General features: G+C 48.8%; 1 protein-coding gene and 1 pseudogene across 2 annotated transcripts in view; one reads left to right on the plus strand and one right to left on the minus strand.

Moving 5' to 3' along the window:
* The first annotated feature begins 7,568 nt into the window (after positions 1–7,568).
* CGN (cingulin) overlaps positions 7,569–19,910 on the plus strand; it is a 29,159-nt gene continuing 16,817 nt past the window's right edge. The window contains exons 1-6 of one of the 2 annotated variants that reach the window (XM_053591973.1): positions 7,569–7,652; positions 15,298–16,169; positions 17,419–17,519; positions 17,667–17,736; positions 17,842–17,937; positions 19,755–19,882. In XM_053591973.1, coding sequence (XP_053447948.1) covers positions 15,330–16,169; positions 17,419–17,519; positions 17,667–17,736; positions 17,842–17,937; positions 19,755–19,882 — 1,235 coding nt within the window. In that variant the 5' untranslated portion in view covers positions 7,569–7,652; positions 15,298–15,329. Of the gene's footprint in view, positions 7,653–11,059; positions 11,127–15,297; positions 16,170–17,418; positions 17,520–17,666; positions 17,737–17,841; positions 17,938–19,754; positions 19,883–19,910 lie in introns of those variants that run through there. The other variant, XM_053591972.1, reaches the window with a different exon arrangement.
* Positions 12,624–12,797, minus strand: LOC128586839 (uncharacterized; annotated as a pseudogene).

Genomic DNA, 19,910 nt, shown 5'->3' on the forward strand with positions numbered 1-19,910 from the left:
GCCACAGGTGCCACCCAGGGCTTACCTTTCCCTTCAAGCCTTGCCTTACCTTTTTCATACAGATTAAGTTCCTGAAGTACCGCCACTCTCTTGCTCAAGAGCTTTCAGTAGCTCTCCACAACCAATAAAGCCCACATTTCTTTCCCCGATGGTCAAGGCTTTGTAAAATCTAGCCCAGAATTTACCTTTCATCTTACTTCCCACTACCCCTCATCCCTTTGCTCAGTCTATGCTCTCCTATTTCACTCTACAAACTTTATATGTTTCTCCACTCCCAGGGTCTTTGCATATTTCTTGTTCTCTTTTTTCCTTTCCCTTCACCCACCTGTTTTTGTTTTGTTTTGTTTTTGAGACAAAGTCTCACTCTGTCACCTGGGTAGAATGCTGTGGTATCATAGCTCACATAACCTCAGTCTCTTGGGCCCCAGTGATCCTTTTGCCTCAGCGTCCCCAGTAGCTGGGACTATAGGTGCCCGCCATAATGCCAGCTATTATTAGAGATGGGGTCTCGCTCTTGCTCAGGCTGGTCTCAAACTCTTGAGCTCAAGTAATCTACATGCCTCGGCTTCCCATAGTACTGGGATTACAGGTATGAGACACTGTGCCTGGCCATACCACCCACCTGCTTTTTATAAGGCCCAGTTTGTTTCCCTATTCTAGTTTTGAAAGAGAGACTTTTCAGGAACATTTCATTTGTGCCATATATACCCTTCCTATGGCTTGCTGATAATTCCAACTGAATTTGTATACAAATTCTCCAGCCAGAGCATCACTTTTCTTTTCAGCAGGTCCAGCCATCTGGTGAACTAAAGTTATCTGACTCAACTTGTTTCTTTTTTTTTGCAGTTTTTGGCCGGGGCTGGGTTTGAACCCACCACCTCTGGCATATGGGGCCAGCGCCCTACTCCTTTGAGCCACAGCCGCCACCCATCGGACTTAACTTTTTCAGCTCTCAACTCTCTCACATCTGTTCTTCCAATTTAAGTTCCAGACCTTACCTCCTCTAAGTTTGAGGTTTTGACTATTTGACTTATCTCTTTCTCCATCTCCCTTGCATTCTATTTTTTGAATCTTATCCACTCTTCAGGTTTCTTCTGAAAATATAACTGACTCTTGTTTTTTTTTTTTTTTTTGGAGACAGAGTCTCACTTTATTGCCCTCGGTAGAGTGCCGTGGCATCACACAGCTCACAGCAACCTCCAACTCCTGGGCTTAAGCGATTCTCTTGCCTCAGCCTCCCAAGCAGCTGGGACTACAGGCGCCCGCCACAACGCCCGGCTATTTTTTGGTTGCAATTTGGCCGGGGCTGGGTTTGAACCCACCACCCTCGGTATATGGGGCCGGCACCCTACTCACCGAGCCACAGGCGCCGCCTGATAACCAAGACTCTTAAAAACAAAACACAGGCGCCGCCTGATAACCAAGACTCTTAAAAACAAAACACAGGCGCCGCCTGATAACCAAGACTCTTAAAAACAAAACAAAACTGGGTGGCGCCTGTGGCTCGGTGAGTAGGGTGCCGGCCCCATATAACGAGGGTGGTGGGTTCAAACCCAGCCCCGGCCAAATTGCAACCAAAAAATAGCCGGGCGTTGTGGCGGGCGCCTGTAGTCCCAGCTGCTTGGGAGGCTGAGGCAAGAGAATCGCTTAAGCCCAGGAGTTGGAGGTTGCTGTGAGCTGTGTGATGCCACGGCACTCTACTGAGGGCAATAAAGTGAGACTCTGTCTCCAAAAAAAAAAAAAAAAAAACTTAAAAAAAAACAACAACAAAAAACTAACAAACAGAAAACTTTCCCTTTCTTTTACCCCATTTTCCTTTAAGGAAAGGTATCGTCTCGCCTTCCCCTTTATTGATATAATTATGTACTTTTATTTGTTGGGGGGGTGAGAGACAGGTTCTTTGTTCCCCAGCTAGAGTACAGTAACATCATCATTGCTCACTGCAACCACAGACTCCTGGGCTTAAGTAATCCTCCTACCTCAGCCTCCTGAGTAGCTGGGATTACGAGCGTAGGATACCATACCTGGCTAATTTTTTGAGGTTTCTGTGGTGACAGGGTCTTGTCTGTTGCTCAGGCTGGTCTCAAATTCCTGAGCTCAAGTGATCCTCCTGCCTGCTCAGTTTCCCAAAGTGCCTGAAGATAATATTCTTCTTACATTGAGAGTGGAGAGCCTATCACTCTGCTAAAAATGACTCTTAGATCAACCATAACTTCTAAATGGCAAATTCCAGTCTCTTCTCCTACTTGGAGATCTCTCTTTCATGGACTTTTTCACCTCTCTGAATACTTCAACACTATCCCCTTTTTTCTTCACATCTGTAACATATTTCTTTCTTTCTTTTTTTTCCTTGAGATAGAGCTTCAAGCTGTCACCCTGGGTATAGTGCTATGGCATCACAGCTCACAGCAACCTCCAACTCCTGGGGTCAAGTGAGTCTTCTGCCTCCGCCTCCCAAGTACTGGGACTACAGGTGCCCACCACAACGGCTGGCTATTTTTTGGTTGCAGCTGTCATTGTTGTTTGGCGGGCCCAGGCTGGATTCGACCCCGCCAGCTCAGGTGTATGTGGCTGGCACCTTAACCACTTGAGCCACAGGCGCCGAGCCATCTGTAACATATTTCTCACAGTTTGTTCTTTGGTCCTCTTCACAAATTTTTTTTTTTTTTTTTTTGCAGTTTTGGTCGGGGCCAGGCTTGAACCTGCCACCCTGGTATATGGGGCTGTTGCCCTACTCCTTGAGCCACAGGCGCCACCCCTCTCTTCACAAATTTTTACATCGATGAGGATGATTCTTAGTTCTGTCTCTAGTACTGACTTCTCTTCCAGGCTTCACTTACAGTTGTTTGCCACACTTTTTTGGTGGATGTCCCACATACTCTTCAAAATGGTGAGTTACGACGTTAACTTACCATATACTTCCTTTTCTAGGTCCTCCCCAAATCCTTCCTGTCTCTTATCCTTTCCATCTCAGCTGATATCATCATTTTTTCATTATTATTATTATTTTGTGGTTTGTGGCCGGGGCTGGGTTTGAACCCGCCACCTCCGGCATATGGGACCAGTGCCCTACTCCTTGAGCCACAGGCGTGCCCTATTTTTTTAATAGGCGATCTTTGAGGGAACATTTAGTGCAGTTGTTAGTGGTAGCAGTGAGTCTTAGAGAACTCAGAACAAGAATTTGGCTCCAGGGCGGCGCCTGTGGCTCAGTCGGTAAGGCGCTGGCCCCATATACCGAGGGTGGCGGGTTCAAACCTGGCCCCTGCCAAACTGCAACAAAAAAATAGCCGGGTGTTGTGGCGGGCGCCTGTAGTCCCAGCTACTTGGGAGGCTGAGGCAAGAGAATCGCTTAAGCCCAGGAGTTGGAGGTTGCTGTGAGCTGTGTGATGCCACAGCACTCTACCTAGGGCCATAAAGTGAAACTCTGTCTCTACAAAAAAAAAAAAAGAATTTGGCTCCAAATCCAATTCTTTAATGAAACCGTTTCTGATTTACCTAGAACTTTCTCTTATATCCCATTTTACAGAATAAAACTCCTCTTGAATATATATCAATGTTATTTATTTCTTGATATTATATCAGCTTTAATGTTCTGCTTTTTTTTTTTGTAGAGAGAGAATCTCACCTTATCGCCCTTGGTAGAGTGCCATGGCGTCACACAGCTCACAGCAACCTCCAACTCCAGGGCCCAGGCGATTCTCCTACCTCAGCCTCCCGAGTAGCTGGGACCACAGGCGCCTGCCACAACGCCCGGCTATTTTTTTGTTGCAGTTTGGCCGGGGCCAGGTTTGAACCCGCCACCCTCGGTATATGGGTCCGGTGCTCTACTCACTGAGCCACAGGCGCCGCCCTAATGTTCTGCTTTTGCCATATTTACAAACTGACCGATCTTGCCAAATTATAACATTTCTTAAGACGTGGGACCACTTCTCTTTGAAACACTGGAAAAAGACCATAGTTACACCATGGGATATTATGCAGCCTTAAAGAAAGATGGAGACTTTACCTCTTTCATGTTTACATGGATGGAGCTGGAACATATTCTTTTTTTTTTTTTTTTTTTGTAGAGACAGAGTTTTACTTTATCGCCCTTGGTAGAGTGCCGTGGCGTCACACAGCTCACAGTAACCTCCAACTCCTGGGCTTAGGCGATTCTCCTGCCTCAGCCTCCCGAGTAGCTGGGACTACAGGCACCTGCCACAACGCCCAGCTATTTTTTTGTTGCAGTTTGGCCGGGGCCGGGTTTGAACCCGCCACCCTCGGTATATGGGGCCGGCGCCCTGCTCACTGAGCCACAGGCACCGCCCTGGAACATATTCTTCTTAGTAAAGTATCTCAAAAATGGAAGAAAAATTATCCAATGTACTCAGCCCTACTATGAAACTAATTTATGGCTTTCATATGAAAGCTATTACCCAGTTATAACCTAAGAATATGGGAAAGGGGGACAGGGAGGGGAGGGAGAGGGGAAAATGGGCAAAGGGAGGGTGATTGGTGGGATCACTACTACAGTGCATCTTACAAGGGTACATGTGAAATTTAGTAAATGTAGAATATAAATGTCTTAACACAATAACTAAGAAAATGCCAGGAAGGCTATGTTAACCAGTGTGATGAAAATATGTCAAATGGTCTAGAAAACCAGTGTATGGTACCCCATGATCGCATTAATGTACACAGCTATGATTTAATAATAAAAAAAAAAAGAAAAAGACCTCCCTGTCACCTTTGTCACCTGTGCCTGATGATGGCCTGGATTCAATGCTTCTTTGAGAAACAGATGAGGAAGATTGTGACTCAGACTTCCAGTTTTTCCTTGTAATCTGTATTCATTGTACTTGGTAACCACCCTTGTTTGCATTTACTATAAATAGGCCCAGAATCCTAATTTTTTTTTTTTTTATTTAGAGACAGAGTCTTTATCACCCTTAGTAGAGTGCCATGGCGTCACAGCTCACAGTAACCTCCAACTCCTGGGCTTAGGTGATTCTCTTGCCTCAGCCTCCCAAGTAGCTGGGACTACAGGCACCCGCCACAACGCCTACGCCTGGCTAAGGAATCCTAATTGTTAAAGTATTACCTGGAAGAGTTTGGGTGCTTCCACTTTTCCAATATCTGTGTCAGTTCAATCCAATCCTACATTTTTTTTTTTTTTAAAAGAAATCTCTTGGGCGGCGCCTGTGGCTCAGTGAGTAGGGCGCCAGCCCCATATGCCGAGGGTGGCGGGTTCAAACCCAGCCCCGGCCAAACTGCAACCAAAAAATAGCCGGGCGTTGTGGCGGGCGCCTGTAGTCCCAGCTGCTCGGGAGGCTGAGGCAAGAGAATCGCGTAAGCCCAAGAGTTAAGAGGTTGCTGTGAGCCGTGTGACGCCACGGCACTCTACCCGAGGGCGGTACAGTGAGACTCTGTCTCTACAAAAAAAAAAAAAAAGAAATCTCTTTAATCTGGAGGTGGTCTGGAGGTGTGATCCTGGAGCAAAAATTCCTTTCCCCATCCTGGCCTCCACCACACCCTTTTTGCTGTCCCTCCCCAGGGCACAGGACGATTTGATTGATGGCTCTAATCCTAAACCTTCCTTTGGAATGCAGACACTTTGCATCCCAGCTGAGGAACTGGTAGGTGGACTTTACCCTCTACGATCCACACCTCGTTTCTGAAAACAACGAGGAGGAGGAAGTGGCTCCAGAGAACCCCCAGCTGCACTGAAGATTCCCCTTCAACCCTTTGGGACACCGTAAATACTTGTTGAGCAACGACATGAAAACCATACCAGAGCCCAGCAACGTAAGCTAAGTCAGTCTCTTTTTTATATATCTCAATGGTTAACATCTAAGAAGCCACAGTTAATGTTGTTCATCGGAAGCTGGTATTAGCATAGCTCCTGTAGTTTGCAAAGCACCCAGGACTTTACTCTTTCCTAGAAACTGGAATCAATATTCCTATTTTTTTTTAAGACAGAGTCTCAAGTTGTCACCTTGGGTAGTGCCGTCGCGTCATAGCTCACAGCAACCTCCAACTCTTGGGCTCAAGCAATCCTCTTGCCTCAGTTTTCCTATTTTTAAGGAGAAGGGAGGTGGGGGTTTTCTCTTTTTGCTCAGGCTGGTTTCCAACTTGTGAGCTCAAGCAATACACTCGCCTTGGCCTCCCAGAGTGCTGGGATTACTGGCCTGAGCCACAGCGCCGGGCCAATATCCCAACTTCTTCTTTTTTTTTTTTTTGTGGTTTTTGGCCGGGGCTGGGTTTGAACCCGCCACCTCCGGCATACGGGACTGGCACCCTACTCCTTGAGCCACAGGAGCCACCCAATATCCCAACTTCTTGAAAGGCTAATTCTTTTTTTTTTTTTTTTTTTGTTGCAGTTTGGCCGGGCTGGGTTTGAACCCGCCACCTCCGGCATACGGGACTGGCACCCTACTCCTTGAGCCACAGGCGCCACCCAATATCCCAACTTCTTGAAAGGCTAATTCTTTTTTTTTTTTTTTTGTTGCAGTTTGGCCGGGCTGGGTTTGAACCCGCCACCCTCAGCATATGGGGCCGGCGCCCTACTCACTGAGCCACAGGCCCCGCCCGAAAGGCTAATTCTAAGGTGAATTTACAGTTTGGGATTGAGTCCCCTTCCATTTAAAATGGTTATACCTGCCTGTAGTCCCAGCTACTCGGGAGGCTGAGGCAGGAGAATCGCTGGAGCCCAGGAGCTGGAGGTTGCTGTGAGCTGTGTGATGCCGCGGCACTCTACCGAGGGCCATAAAGTGAGACTCTTGTCTCTACAAAAAAAAAAAAAAAAAATGGTTATACCTATTCACGTAAATGTGTCCTCAGTTCTCATTTATGCATTCTACAAATATTTAAGCGCCTAATACGTGCCAGTGCCTGCTGTAGGCGAACAAGACAAGAGCCTTGCCCTAGTGGAGCTTATCATAGGATGAGAGACAAACGAGGACGGTGATTATTTATACAGTATTATAAGTCAGAAGGTGATGAATATTACACAGAAAAAGGTGTCAGGCTGGGAAATGATTGTGGAGGCCAGGAGATACAGAAAACAATCCAAGACCGGGGTTCTGGTTCGGTTTGGGGAAACCGGAGCGAGCCGCGGCAGAGGCTCTGGCGTCGAGCGCCCACGGAGGTGTCTTCTGCAGAGCCGTGACTGGAGAGTATTCCGGTGTCGGTGAAGGTAGGGACCGGCACAAAGAGCGCCACTGAGCGAATCGGAGGCAGGAGGCCAGTGCCCAACACCGCCGAGAAGATGCTCTGGCGGTCCGCTCCCCAACTGGGGACTGAGGCAGCCACCGGCGCCAACCACGACACCCCAAAAATGGCCTCCGCCGCCCCCTGGCCGCCCCGCCCCCGCGCTCCCCTGCCCGCAGCCCACGTGACCCAGCTTGCCCCTCCCGCCCACCCGGCTCGCGACCCCAAGTCTGGGTCCCCGCGGCAGAGGCCCCGCCTCTCGCGGGAAGCGGACCAACCGGAGGAGGGTAAGGCGGAGCGGGTGGTGACGACAAGAGGGTGGAGCTCCGGAGGGGTGTAACAGGTTGATGGGAGGGGGAGAAAGGAGGAGAGAGAGCCAGAGGACGCAGGGGGAGGGCCGGCAACCGCGCGTGCTGCTCTGCCCGAGCCTGGAGCGCGAGCCTGGGTGCGCCGAGCCTGGCTTGGTGAGTGAATTGGGTGGGGGCCCGGGCACCTGAGAGGCAAGCGGGCCCTCAGGTGTATCCCAGAGGGGTGGCGGTTCAGGCGATCAGAAATACCCACCTCTAGGGCACAGGCGCTGAGTTGGAGAGGGAAGGAGTGGAGATCAGGTCCAGTGGCGGTGCTGGTCAGGAGCTGGCCCCTATTCTAAGGTGCCAGAAGCAGGTGGCTGGGAAGGTGCCAGGTCAGGCTAAGGTTATTCCTAGGGCATGAGAACATTTCAGGGCCAGAATATCTCCGGAGGTCAGGCGCCAGCCTCAGGGGCAGAATTTCTCTTGGAGACGAAAGTGGTGAGGGGGAAGGAGTTAGTCCCAGTTGGGCAAGTGGAACTCGCTGCCTGAGGTTCAGAGACGTAAGGGGAGGGTATTTGCAGGTGCTGCTTTCCTGAGGTTTCTTCCTGAGCCTGCCAGTCTGAGCTGCCACTCACACCTCCCTTCTGGCTTTGAGATGGCTCTGAAATGACTCTGAAGTGTGGGGTCTTTCTCTAATTTTTCACCTATAGGTGAAGAATTTTTTTGCAAATAAGAGACACCTGTTTCTTTTTGCTACCTGTAAAACTATTCAAGGCTTTAAGTTTCTGTCCTTCTTTGCTTTCATGCCAGGGAGAATTTTTCCTTTTTCCTTTTGAGAGAAGGCTTTCCAACAGAGGCTATGAGGAAGCATAGGTTCCTGAGCCTACAAAATGTCTAGAAATACTTTCTCTAATGAGGCTTTTCTGGGGGCTGATGCCAAACCCTCCAAAGCACAAGTACTTTTTTCCTGTGGTTCTAGATGGGGGCTAGAACCGATCTAGAACCAATCCGATTGGTAGACTAACGGATTTCCTTGCTGTCTCCCAGAATCCCCATTACTCTCTGAAATTTCACCAGGCACCCCTGACTCTTGAACCATGCTGACTGTCAGACTATCAGTAGGCACTAGTGGTGAGGGAAATAGGCAGGACTCCCCAGGAGACTACAGATAGGGGAATTACACCTCCAAATCCCAGCCCAGATGAAAGGTGCACCTTGGGGCACAGACAAGACTTCTGAGGCAAATTTCCTTGCCTCAGGCAGGTAAGGGAACTGGAGCCAACCTTAGCGAGGCCCCTTTGAAGCCCTGCCTGAGGAAGGTTATTGTAATTGGGAAATAATTAGTAACCGCTATGTTTGTAGATGGCCTGCCTACACATGCCTCTGCACCTCTTTTTTCATCCTGGATATTTGGGGTTGAGGGGCTGGTTCTGGGGGACTGTTAATCCAGAGATTTGCCTGATTCTAAGAGGATTCTGGCTTCCTAGAACCCTGCCTGTTTCCCAGGCTGGCCCACATGCCATTCCCCTTGTGGGAGGTGAGGAAGGGGTAGGGCTGCTTCTCTTCACACCAGGCAAGGGAGAACTTAGGACCAGGGAGGTGCCCAAGGCTACTGTGGGACAGGAATGTAACTTTGGGAACTTGAGAGGGAGGGCTGGGGGAAGACAGAGTCTTCCTGTCACATACTGGCCTGTCACCAGGTTCTTGCGTATCTTCACCTCTCGCTTGTTCCCTTCCTACCTGTCTCCTCAGAGCCTTGACATCAGGCTGGACAGAGCCCCTGCCCCTGGTCTAGCCCCTTTGCCTCCTCTGCGGTATGGACTTTATCTGGGCTGTTTTATAAGCTGCCAGTATAGTCTCCCTGGCTCTCCCCTCCACTCACCTCTCAAACCAGTCCAGCCAGTTTGCAGGGGCCCAGTTCCTCACTGTGTGTCTAGCACTGGTCTAGCAGCTCTAGCCTGGCTCTCAAATTTCTGCTTTTTCAGTGGACTTACCCAGGAGTGCACTTGGGGGGAGGGGTTCTTTATAGATCCACGGGGACCTTCTTATCTCTTTAACTATGAGAAAGTGGAGTCAAGTGATCAAGGTCACTGTGCTGTCCTTTTCTGTTTTGACCATTTGCTTTCCTTATGATCTCTGAGGGAGTTCTAATCTCTACACCTCTAGTTCTCCCATTTTCTAAATCTGTTTATTTAGCATCTAGCATATTGACTGGCCCTGTGTGTATCTGTCTTTTTGCACACCCGAAACCATCCAGTCTCCAGTTTCTGCCAGAAGTCCAGAGACTTTGTCACTCCTAGTTGGATGCCAGATGCATATGGCTGGGCCAGAGATGATGGAAGTGGGGCAGGGCAGGCTAATGAGTAACTCAGGGAGCAGTGGCTACCTGGTGCAGGTGTAGAATGACCCCACCACCCTTGTAGGCAGAAGTGGCAGGGGCAGACAGATGAAGTTGAATTAACTGTAGTCTGTAGTCTTCCCAGAGTACAGATAGTGAGGAGAATCCTGGACATGTACCAGGCCAGGGAAAAGCAGGGCCAGGCATCTGGGAGAGCACAGCTCTCGGACTCCATGTTGCCTGGCACTGGATCACTGTTTACCTGCCTTTGGGGCTTGCGCAAGGCCTGGGAGCTGCCCTGCTGCCTTGGTCCCGCCCCGCTGTCCTCTGTAACTGAAGGCCGGTAGATTTTGAGTTTTCCATGTTGAATCATTTAGAGCTCTGCTTTCTGACCCACCCCAAAGATCCCTTCAGCCCTCTGGCCCCTGATCCACATGTGCAGGGACTGAAGATGACAGAAGGCAGGGAATCAGCCTAACCTGGGACCAGGAGGAACACTTGATACCGCCTCTGAACAATATGTCCCTCTTGCCCAAGGGGCTGTGTGCTCTGCCAGGCCGAGGCTGGGAACTCCTTGATCTGGATCTGGAAGATCAGTATGCCCTAACAGGGTAAAGCTGCACCATGAATAAATCATGAGACTTGTGAGGGCTGGCAGACCAGGCACATCTGGCTGTGAGATCACCCTGCACAGCGCAGCCGTCCAGACCAGGAAGAGGTTCTGTGGCTGAGGCAGACTATATTTGCTTTGGGCAAATCTCTCGCTGTGTACGTCCCCTCGGTTCACTATATAACTTTTAACAAATATCCACCATGCCAAGCATCTGGGGACAGAGCGGTCAGTTGATAGCCATGGACTTTGCCCTCCAGGAGCTTATAATCTAGTGGGAGAGACAGGAAAGAAATAATCGCTCCAATGAATGTATAAAGGTAAAAACCCACTGTAGGACAACTACAGCGCATATAATGCAGGTTCTGACCTGCTTTATGGGAGGGGTGGTCATGAGGGCTTTTCTGAGGAAGTGACATAGTTCTATGAACCAGGTAAATACAGAAAGTGCCTGTTGGATAGAGTAGCAAGTGTGAAAGGTAATATTTATTGTCAGCCTTGCGACAGGCATACTCTCCAAGGTGCTTTCATATTTAATATCTTGTCATTTTTTCCCCCTCTATTAAAGTAGAACCTAAGTGCGATAAAGTATACAAAAAGTTTTACTTTTCTTTTTTTTTTGGCCGGGGCTAGGTTTGAACCCGCCACCTCCGGCATATGGGACCGGCGCCCTACTCCTTGAGCCACAGGCGCTGCCCAGGTATACAAAAATTTTAAGTGTATGACTTGATAATTTTTTATAGTTGTGTATACCCCTGTAATTATTATTATTATTTTGGGTTTTTTTGCAGTTTTTGGCCAGGGCTGGACTTGAACCTGCCACCTCTGGCATATGGGGCCAGCGCCCTACTCCTTTGAGCCACAGGCACCACCCTATTATTATTATTATTTTTTTGAGACAGAATCTTACTATGTTGCCCTTGGTAGAGTGCTGTGGCATCACAGCTCACAGCAAACTCAAATTCTCAGGCTCAAGCGATTCTCCTGCCTCAGCCTCCCAAGTAGTTGGGACTATAGACGCCCGCCACAACGCCTGGCTATTTTTAGAGGCAAGGTCTTGCTCTTGCTCAGGCTGGTCTCGAACCTGTGAGCTCAGGCAACCCACCCACCTTGGCCTCCCAGAATACTAGGGTTATAGGTGTGAGCCACCGTGCCCGGCCTCCCTGTACTTTTTTTTTTTTTTTTTGAGACAGTCTCACTATGTCATCCTGGGTAGAGTGCTATGGTGTCACAGCTTACAGCAACATCAAACTCTTGGGCTTAAGTGATTCTCTTGCCTCAGCCTCCCAAGTAGCTGGGACTATAGGTGCCCGCCACAATGCCTGGCTATTTTTTCGTTATTGTTGTCATTGTTGTTTAGCAGGCCTGGGCTGGGTTTGAACCAGGCCTAGTGCATGTGAACCACTGAGCTATGGGCACTGAGCCATCCCTGTAATTATTTTTATTCCTTTTTAACTAATTCTCACAGCTAATCACCTTGTGAAGTATTGTCATCATACTCATTTCATAGATGAGAAAACTGAGCTTGGAAATTTGTGATTTGACTGAGGTTATAAATGTCAAGTGCATAGCAGAGCTAGGATTCCAGGCCAGGTGCTGACTCTATTCCGGTGTCTTTGGATGAGTGGTTTGGAGAACTAGTTTACTCCTCTGCCTACATAAACTCCTTAAGATCCTGTGGTAAAAGTTTGTGGACTGTCTCACGGGGGGGAAGGAAGCTTTGCTTTCACCGTTTTCTCCTGAAATCTCAGAGCCAAAAAGATGAAGAACCATTTCCAATAAATGGTCCTCCTTTCCCATTCCTTACTCTAAGTGGGAGGGCTGGAGTCCAGAGAATGCTCTTCCTTAGATAGAGACTGTTTCCCCCACCAAGCCCTTTCTCACCTGGAGCGCTGACCTTCCCTTCTCACCTCACCCTGGCTTGCTGGCTTCCTAGTACTCTACAATCCCTGGCAAGGAGTCTCGCCAAGTTTCCTTGGCCCAGAACTCCACAGGGAGGTTGAGTTGGGAATGTTTGTGTTTCTGTCTGGCACATTAGAGGCTCCTCCTCCAGTTTGCTGCTAGGCTCTGGTGGGGACTGGATTTTTTATTTATTTGGAGGAGAGTCTCTTCTCCCAGCTTCTGGAGCCAGAGCATACTTGGAACACTTTCCATTTGCTGACTCTGAGGATGGGCAGTGTGGACCTGTGGATGGCCATGGCTGTGGCCCTCAGCTGGGACATATACCTATCTTAGGACCCTAGGGACTGGCACAATTAAAACTTTATTTAGGCTGCTGTCCCTTAATAAATCATTCATTTCGTAAAAAAAAAAACAAAACTTTATTTAAATCTTATTACACTTGATCTTAGCCAAAAGGCCGAGAAGCGATATTATTTAAATCTTATTTATTTGATTTATTGTTTTTGAGACAGAATCTTACTATGTGCCGTGGCATCACAGCTCACAGCAACCTCAAACTCTTGGGCTTACGCAATTATCTTGCGTCAGCCTCCCAAATAGCTGGGACTATAGGTGCCTACCACAACACCTGGCTATTTTTTTGTTGTAGTTGTTTAGCAGGCCGAGGGCCAGGTTTGAACCCACCAGCCTTGATGTGTGTGGCTGGCGCCCTAACCACTTAGCTACGGGCACTGAGCCAAATTTTTTTTTTTTTTTTTTGTTTGAGACGGCTGCCTCAAGCTGTCACCCTGGGTAGAGTGCTGTGACATCACAGCTCACAGCAACCTCCAACTCCTGGGCTTAAGTGATTCTCTTGCCTCAACCTCCCAAGTACCTGAGACTACAGACACCCACCACAACGCCTGGCTATTTTTTGTTGTTGTCATTGTTTAGCTGGCCTGGCTGGGTTCGAACCTGTCACCCTCAGTATATGTGTCTGGTGCTGTAACCACTGCTATGGACACCGATATTTAAGTCTTTTATTGAGTAGGTAATATATCTACACGGTTCCAATTCAAAAGGGACAGAACAATACACAGTAGAAAGCCCACCCCTTTCTACTCTTCCAGAGAGTAGAAACTCCTCCCTTCCTGCCCTTCACCCTCAGTTCCTCCACTCCAGAGACTTTGGGGTTATCAGTTCTTTTGAGTCTTTTCCCAGAAGTGGGATGATAACACTTTGAGATCTTCTATGTTTTAAATGAATAAATGAGCTTTGGGAAGGAGCCTTCCCCTCAGGGGGATGAGCGTCTGTTTGGCAGGGATTGGGTTCTGCCTTCTCTGGGGCAGGAGGGAGCACACGGTGTGTGTATGTGTGCAAATCAAGAAAATCTTCAAAGTCTTAACAAAGCCATGCTCCCCTGGGCTATGTCATAGGAAAGGGATTATCTTAAGTCAGTGGGTCTCAAAGTATGGTTGGTGCCTGGACCAGCAGCTTCAGCGTCACCTGGGAACTTGGTTAGAAATGCTGATTCTGGGCCAGTCATGGTGGCTCACACACATAATTCCAGCACTCTGGGAGGCTGAGGCAGGTGGGTGGATCACCTGCGCTCAGGAGTTCAAGACTAGTCTGAGCAAAAGCAAGACTCTCGTCTCTACTAAAAATAGAAAAACTAGCCTGGCGTGGTGGCAGGTATCTATAGACATAGCTACTTGGAAGGCTGAGGCAAGAGGATTGCTTGAGGCCAGACGCCCGTAGCTCAGTGGTTAGGGCGCTGGCTACATGCACCAGGGCTGGTGGGTTTGAACCAGCCTGGGCCTGCTAAACAAAGAAAATAGCCTGTAGTCTCAGCTACTAGGGAGGCTGAGGCAAGAGAATCACTTGAGCACAAGAGTTTGGGGTTGCTGTGAGCTATGACTCTACAGCACTCTACAGAGGGCAACAAAGTGAGACTGTCTCAATAAATAAATAAACAAATAAGTAAAAGAAAGAAAAGACTATTTTTTATTTATTTATTTATTTATTTTTTTATTGAGACAGAGCCTCAAGCTGTAACCCTGGATAGAGTGCCTTAGCATCACAGCTCACAGCAACTTCCAACTCCTGGGCTCAAGCGATTTTCTTGCCTCTGCCTCCCAAGTAGCTGGGACTACAGGCGCTTGCCATACACCCGGCTATTTTTTTTGGTTGCAGCCATCATTGTTGTTTGACAGGCCTGGGCTGGATTCAAACCTGCGAGCTCAAGTGTATGTGGCTGGTGCCTTAGCCGCTTGAGCCACAGGCGCCAAGCCAGAAAAGACTGTTTTCTTTGTATTAAAAAAAAAAAAGAGGCTCGGTGCCTGTACCTCCAGTGGCTGAGGTGCCAGCCACATACACTGGAGCTGGCGGCTTCAAATCCAGCCTAGGCCCTCCAAACATTGACAGATATAACCAAAAAATAGCCAAGTGGTGTGGCAGGTGCCTGTAACAGTCCCAGCTACTTGGAAGGCTGAGGCAAGAGGATCGCTTCAGCCCAAGAGTTTGAGGTTGCTGTGAGCTGTGATGCTACAGCACTCTACCCAGGGTAACAGCTTGAGACTCTGATTTAAAAAAAAAAGGATTGCTTGAGCCTGAGAGTTTGAGGTTGCTGTGAGCTATGACAAAGTGAGACTGTTTCAAAACAAAAAACAAAGAAATGCAGATTCTCAGGTCCCCACCCAGACTGAACTAGAAACTGGGGGTGGAATCCAGAAATCTGCATTTTGGTGGTTTGAACCCACCACCTCTGGCCTATGGGACCGGTGCCCTACCCCGTTGAGCCACAGGCGCCACCCCCAGAAATCTGCATTTTAATAGGCCCTCCCAGGTTCCTGTTGTTTTCTTGTTCTGAGAGAGCGTGAGAACCAGTGCTCTTTATCTACCAGGCACTTACCCCTCCAGAGCTGGGCAGGGGGAGGTTTTTGGGTACTACTTCTAGCCTCTCAGTTTAAACTCTTTTCTTCATCTTCTAGGACTCTCCCTACCCACGGAGCAGGCACTCACCATGGCTGAGCCCCGGGGCCCTGTAGACCATGGAGTCCAGATTCGCTTCATCACAGAGCCAGCAGGTGGTGCAGAGATGGGTACCCTGCGTCGTGGCAGGCGACACCCAGCTAAGGATGCGAGAGCCAGTTCCTATGGGGTTGCTGTACGCGTGCAGGGCATCGCTGGGCAGCCCTTTGTGGTGCTCAACAGTGGAGACAAAGGTGGTGACTCCTTTGGGGTCCAAATCAAGGGGGCCAACAACCGAGGGGCTCCAGGGGCTCTGAGCTCTGATTCAGAACTCCCTGAGAACCCCTACTCTCAGGTCAGGGGGTTTCCTGCTCCTTCCCAGGGCAGTACGTCTGATGAGGAGCCTGGGGCCCCCTGGAATGGAAGGCTACTCCGTTCCCAGTCCCAGGCCTCACTGGCAGGCCCTGCCTCTGTGGGTCCCAGTAACAGGAGCACCAGTTTGCTGGAGCTGGCCCCAAGAGAGGCTTCCCCAGCTAGCACTATTGACACTGCTCCCCTGTCTTCAGTGGACTCACTCATCAATAAGTTTGACAGTAAACTTGGGGGCCAGGTCCGGGGCCGGACTGGCCGTCGAATGCGGACGCTACCCCCTGAACAGCGCAAACGGAGCAAGAGCCTAGACAGCCGTCTCCCACGGGACACCCTGGAACAGGAGTGCCAGTCCTCAAACCATTGGACCTCCAGCACAAAACATGATAGCCATGTAGGGAGCTGCAAACAGCCAGTCCTGAGCCAGAGCAGCGGCGTTAGCCATTCCTGTCACACTCAGGACTGGGTCCTTCAGAGTTTTGAGGAGCCACAGGGGAAAGCACAGGAACCCACCATGCTGCAGGTCAGATCCCAGCCCCCCACCCTCCACCCCAAGCCCTTCTCACCAGCCTTCTCCCCGGCAGCCTAGGCCGTCTTGCTGCTTCAACTAACCCAGGGTGGAAAGTCTCTACTTTTTGTTCTCTACTTTATATCCATCCACAAAATAAGTGATAATCACATGCACAAGATACTTCCATGGGTAAAATTCTAATGACAATGGAACTATGAAATCATCACTAGCGTATAGTTACTTGCCATTGCCGCAACCAGTAACCATGTGTCAGTCACCAGCATTTGCTAAGTCTGCAGAGTAGACTGAGAGGATAGGAGTAGTTTCCCTGGTGCCCTTGTCAAAATTCCATACGTTTCTCTCCCACTCGGGAATACAAGTAGATAGGGGAATGACTTTACTGTGAGACAAAGAAAAGTCTGTTCTAAAAGTAAACACCTGTAATCCTAGCACTCTGGGAGGCCGAGGCAGATGGATTGCTTGAGCTCAGGAGTTTGAGACCAGCCTGAGGAAGAGCAAGACCCCATCTCTAGTAAAAATAGAAAAACTGAGGCTTTCTACTAAAAATAGAAAAGGGGAGGACGGCGCCTGTGGCTCAGTCAGTAAGGCACCGGCCCCATATACCGAGGGTGCGGGTTCAAACCCGGCCCCGGCTGAACTGCAACCAAAAAAAAAAAAAAATAGCCGGGCCTTGTGGCGGGCACCTGTAGTCGCAGCTACTCAGGAGGCTGAGGCAAGAGAATCGCTTAAGCCTAGGAGTTGGAGGTTGCTGTGAACTGTGTGATGCCACGGCACTCTACCGAGGGCCATAAAGTGAGACTCTGTCTCTACAAAAAAAAAAATAGAAAAGAGGATCACTTGAGCCCAAGAGTTGGAGATTTCTGTGAGCTATGATGATGCCATAGCACTATACCCAGGGCAATAGCTTGAGACTCTGTCTCAAAAAGAAAAATAAATAAATAAATAATTTATAAACAAGTATGCTAGCTATCATAAGTGACAAATTACTTGTGACACAGCTCACAGCTGGTTGAGATCTGTAGAGGAAAATGTGGTTTGCAGCAGCAGGGCAGGGGTGTGTCCTGCTTAGCCCTGTCCCTGGCCTGTATCTCAGGCCTCTGCAGCCTGTCCTCTTTGCCATACTTTAGGCTGTTCATCGTACTCCAGGGGCCTTGTCTCCTAACTCCACTTCTGCTCCATCCGAACCTCATATGTGCTTCTGGCCTGGTCTTCCTATTTCTTTGTTTTTATTTTTTTACAGTTCAAATCAACTCCAGACCTTCTCCGAGACCAGCAGGAGGCTGCTGCACCAGGCACTGTGGACCATGTGAAAGCTGCCATCTATGGCATCCTGAGGGAGGGGTGAGTGGGGGCCACCCAGCAGCGGAAACACACACCTCCCTTCTTTTCCTTCCAGCTTTGTTCCCCATCTCACCTGATTTTACCCTTGGCTTATCTCTGCTACCCCTTTCCTCTCCTAAGCCTTGCTTCTGTACTTTTATCCTCCAGAAGCTCAGAAAGTGAGACCTCTGTGAGGAGGAAGGTTAGTTTGGTGCTGGAGCAGATGCAGCCTCTGGTGGTGAGTGGACTTAATCTGGGTGGGAGCAAGGGGCAAGGTTAGGGCTTTCAGGGCCTCAGAGTATCTGGACTCATTCCCTTCCTCTCTCCCCTGGATCTCTGGCAGATGGTTTCTCCTGGTTCTACTAGGGCCATGGCTGGGCAGAGAGAACTTACTCGAAAAGTGGAAGAGCTGCAGCAAAAGCTCAATGAAGAGGTGAAGGTGAGGAATTGTTAGGTGCCAGGGACATGCAGGTCCACAGGGAGAAAACCCTGGCCTGGAGATGGGCTGGGCTAGCAGTGGAATGACCATGCTTGTATCCTGTGGTACAAGAGACAAGCATTAGTTCCAGCAAGTACTTCTGGGGTTCTCCAGAGTTAAGGGAGGCAGAGCACGTTAGGAATCCAAATACCTTCCATTCCATTCCCTTGGGAGTTCCCATCCTGATTTTGCCACTTACTGGCTGTGTAAACCTTGAGAAAACTACTTACATTCTCTATGCCTCCATAGCTGTTGTTCATTGAGCATAGTTTTTGTAGTAGGTACTATCCTGGATAATATGTAATCACGATAGTGCCCCCTGAAAAGTAGGCATTCTGGATCTTTTCTGATGAGAAAACTGAAGATTTGAGAGGTTAAGTAAATTGCCTAGGGTAGTAAGTTACAGAGAGGAAGGAAAAATATTGGGGTTAGTCTTTTTAAAAATAGTGCTTCCTCTCACGGTGTGGCCTGTCCGTAGTTGGCGTTTGATGTGTGTTGGATTGTAACTCCCCTTGTTTCCTAGAAAGCAGTGGAGTGTCACTGTTAAGGGGTGGGCTGTGGAGCTAACTAACTGGGTTCACACCCTGGTACTGTTACTTGTTGGGTTTATAACTGACTTTGGGCAAATTCTTCTTTTTTTTTGTAGAGACAGAGTCTCACTGTACCGTCCTCGGGTAGAGTGCCGTGGCGTCACACGGCTCACAGCAACCTCTAACTCTTGGGCTTACACAATTCTCTTGCCTTAGCCTCCCGAGCAGCTGGGGTGCAAATTCTTTAAAGGTTTTTTTTTTTTTTTTTTTTTTTTTGCAGTTTTTGGCCAGAGCTGGGTTTGAACCCGCCACCTCTGGCATATGGGGCCAGTGCCCTACTCCTTTGAGCCACAGGTGCTGCCCTAAATGTTTTAAACCTTGGTTTCCTTAACTGTAAAATGGGGTAATAATTGCATGAGTTACCTATTGTTGTGTAACAAATAACCCCCAAACTTAATAGCTTAAAACAAATATTTCCCAGTGTTGGAAGACCAAGAATCTGGGATCAGCTTAGCTAGGTAATACTGGCTCCCAGTCCCTCATGAGGGTCCAGTTAAGCTTTTGGCTGTGGCTGTTGTCTTTGGAAGATTTGAGTAGGTTGGAGGCTCTGCTTCTAAAATGGCTTACTCAAATGACGGTTGGTTAGAGGCATCTGTTTCTGGCTGTCTAGACCTCTTCATAGAGCTGCTTTTGAGTATCCTCACAACATGGCAGCTACTTTTCTTGAGGGAAGGAGGGAGCCAAGAGAAGAGATAAGGAGGAAGCTCCAATGCTTTTTTATGCCCTAATCTTAGACTTGACCTTTTTTTTTGAGACAGAGTCGCCCATTATGTCACCCTTGGTAGAGTGCTATGGTGTTACAGCTCACAGCAACCTCAAACTCATGGGCTTAAGCGATTCTCTTGCCTCAGCCTCCCCAGTAACTGGGACTATAGGTGCCTGCCAGCTAACTTCTTCTTTTCTCTGTTTGTTAGAAGTGGAATCTATAAATCCAGCCCATCCTCAAAGGGGGAAGAATTAGGCTTCACCTTTTGAAAGGAATGTCAAAGAATTTGTGGACATATTTTAAGCCATCATAAGTACCAAGGCTTGTATAAGGATTACATGGAGGTGATACATATAAGGTCCCAACTATAGTGTCAGTCATGTAGTGAGTGTCCAGTGAATTTTAGATGTCCCCATTATTATGAGTCCTTCTAAGAGGCCTTTTCTACCCTCCATCTGCTATGTTCTCATACCCTTTTCCAGAAGCGTCAGAAACTAGAGACATCCAGAGTTGGGCTACAGCGGCAGCTGGAGGAGAAGGTGGAAGAGTGCAGCCAACTGCAGGAACTGCTGGAGAGGAGGAAAGAGGAGGCCCAGCAGAGCACCAAGGAGTGAGTGCAACTGATGGCGCATGTGGGG

This window comes from Nycticebus coucang, chromosome 5 (genome assembly GCF_027406575.1).
Source record: "Nycticebus coucang isolate mNycCou1 chromosome 5, mNycCou1.pri, whole genome shotgun sequence".
Taxonomy (NCBI): Eukaryota; Metazoa; Chordata; class Mammalia; order Primates; family Lorisidae; genus Nycticebus; species Nycticebus coucang.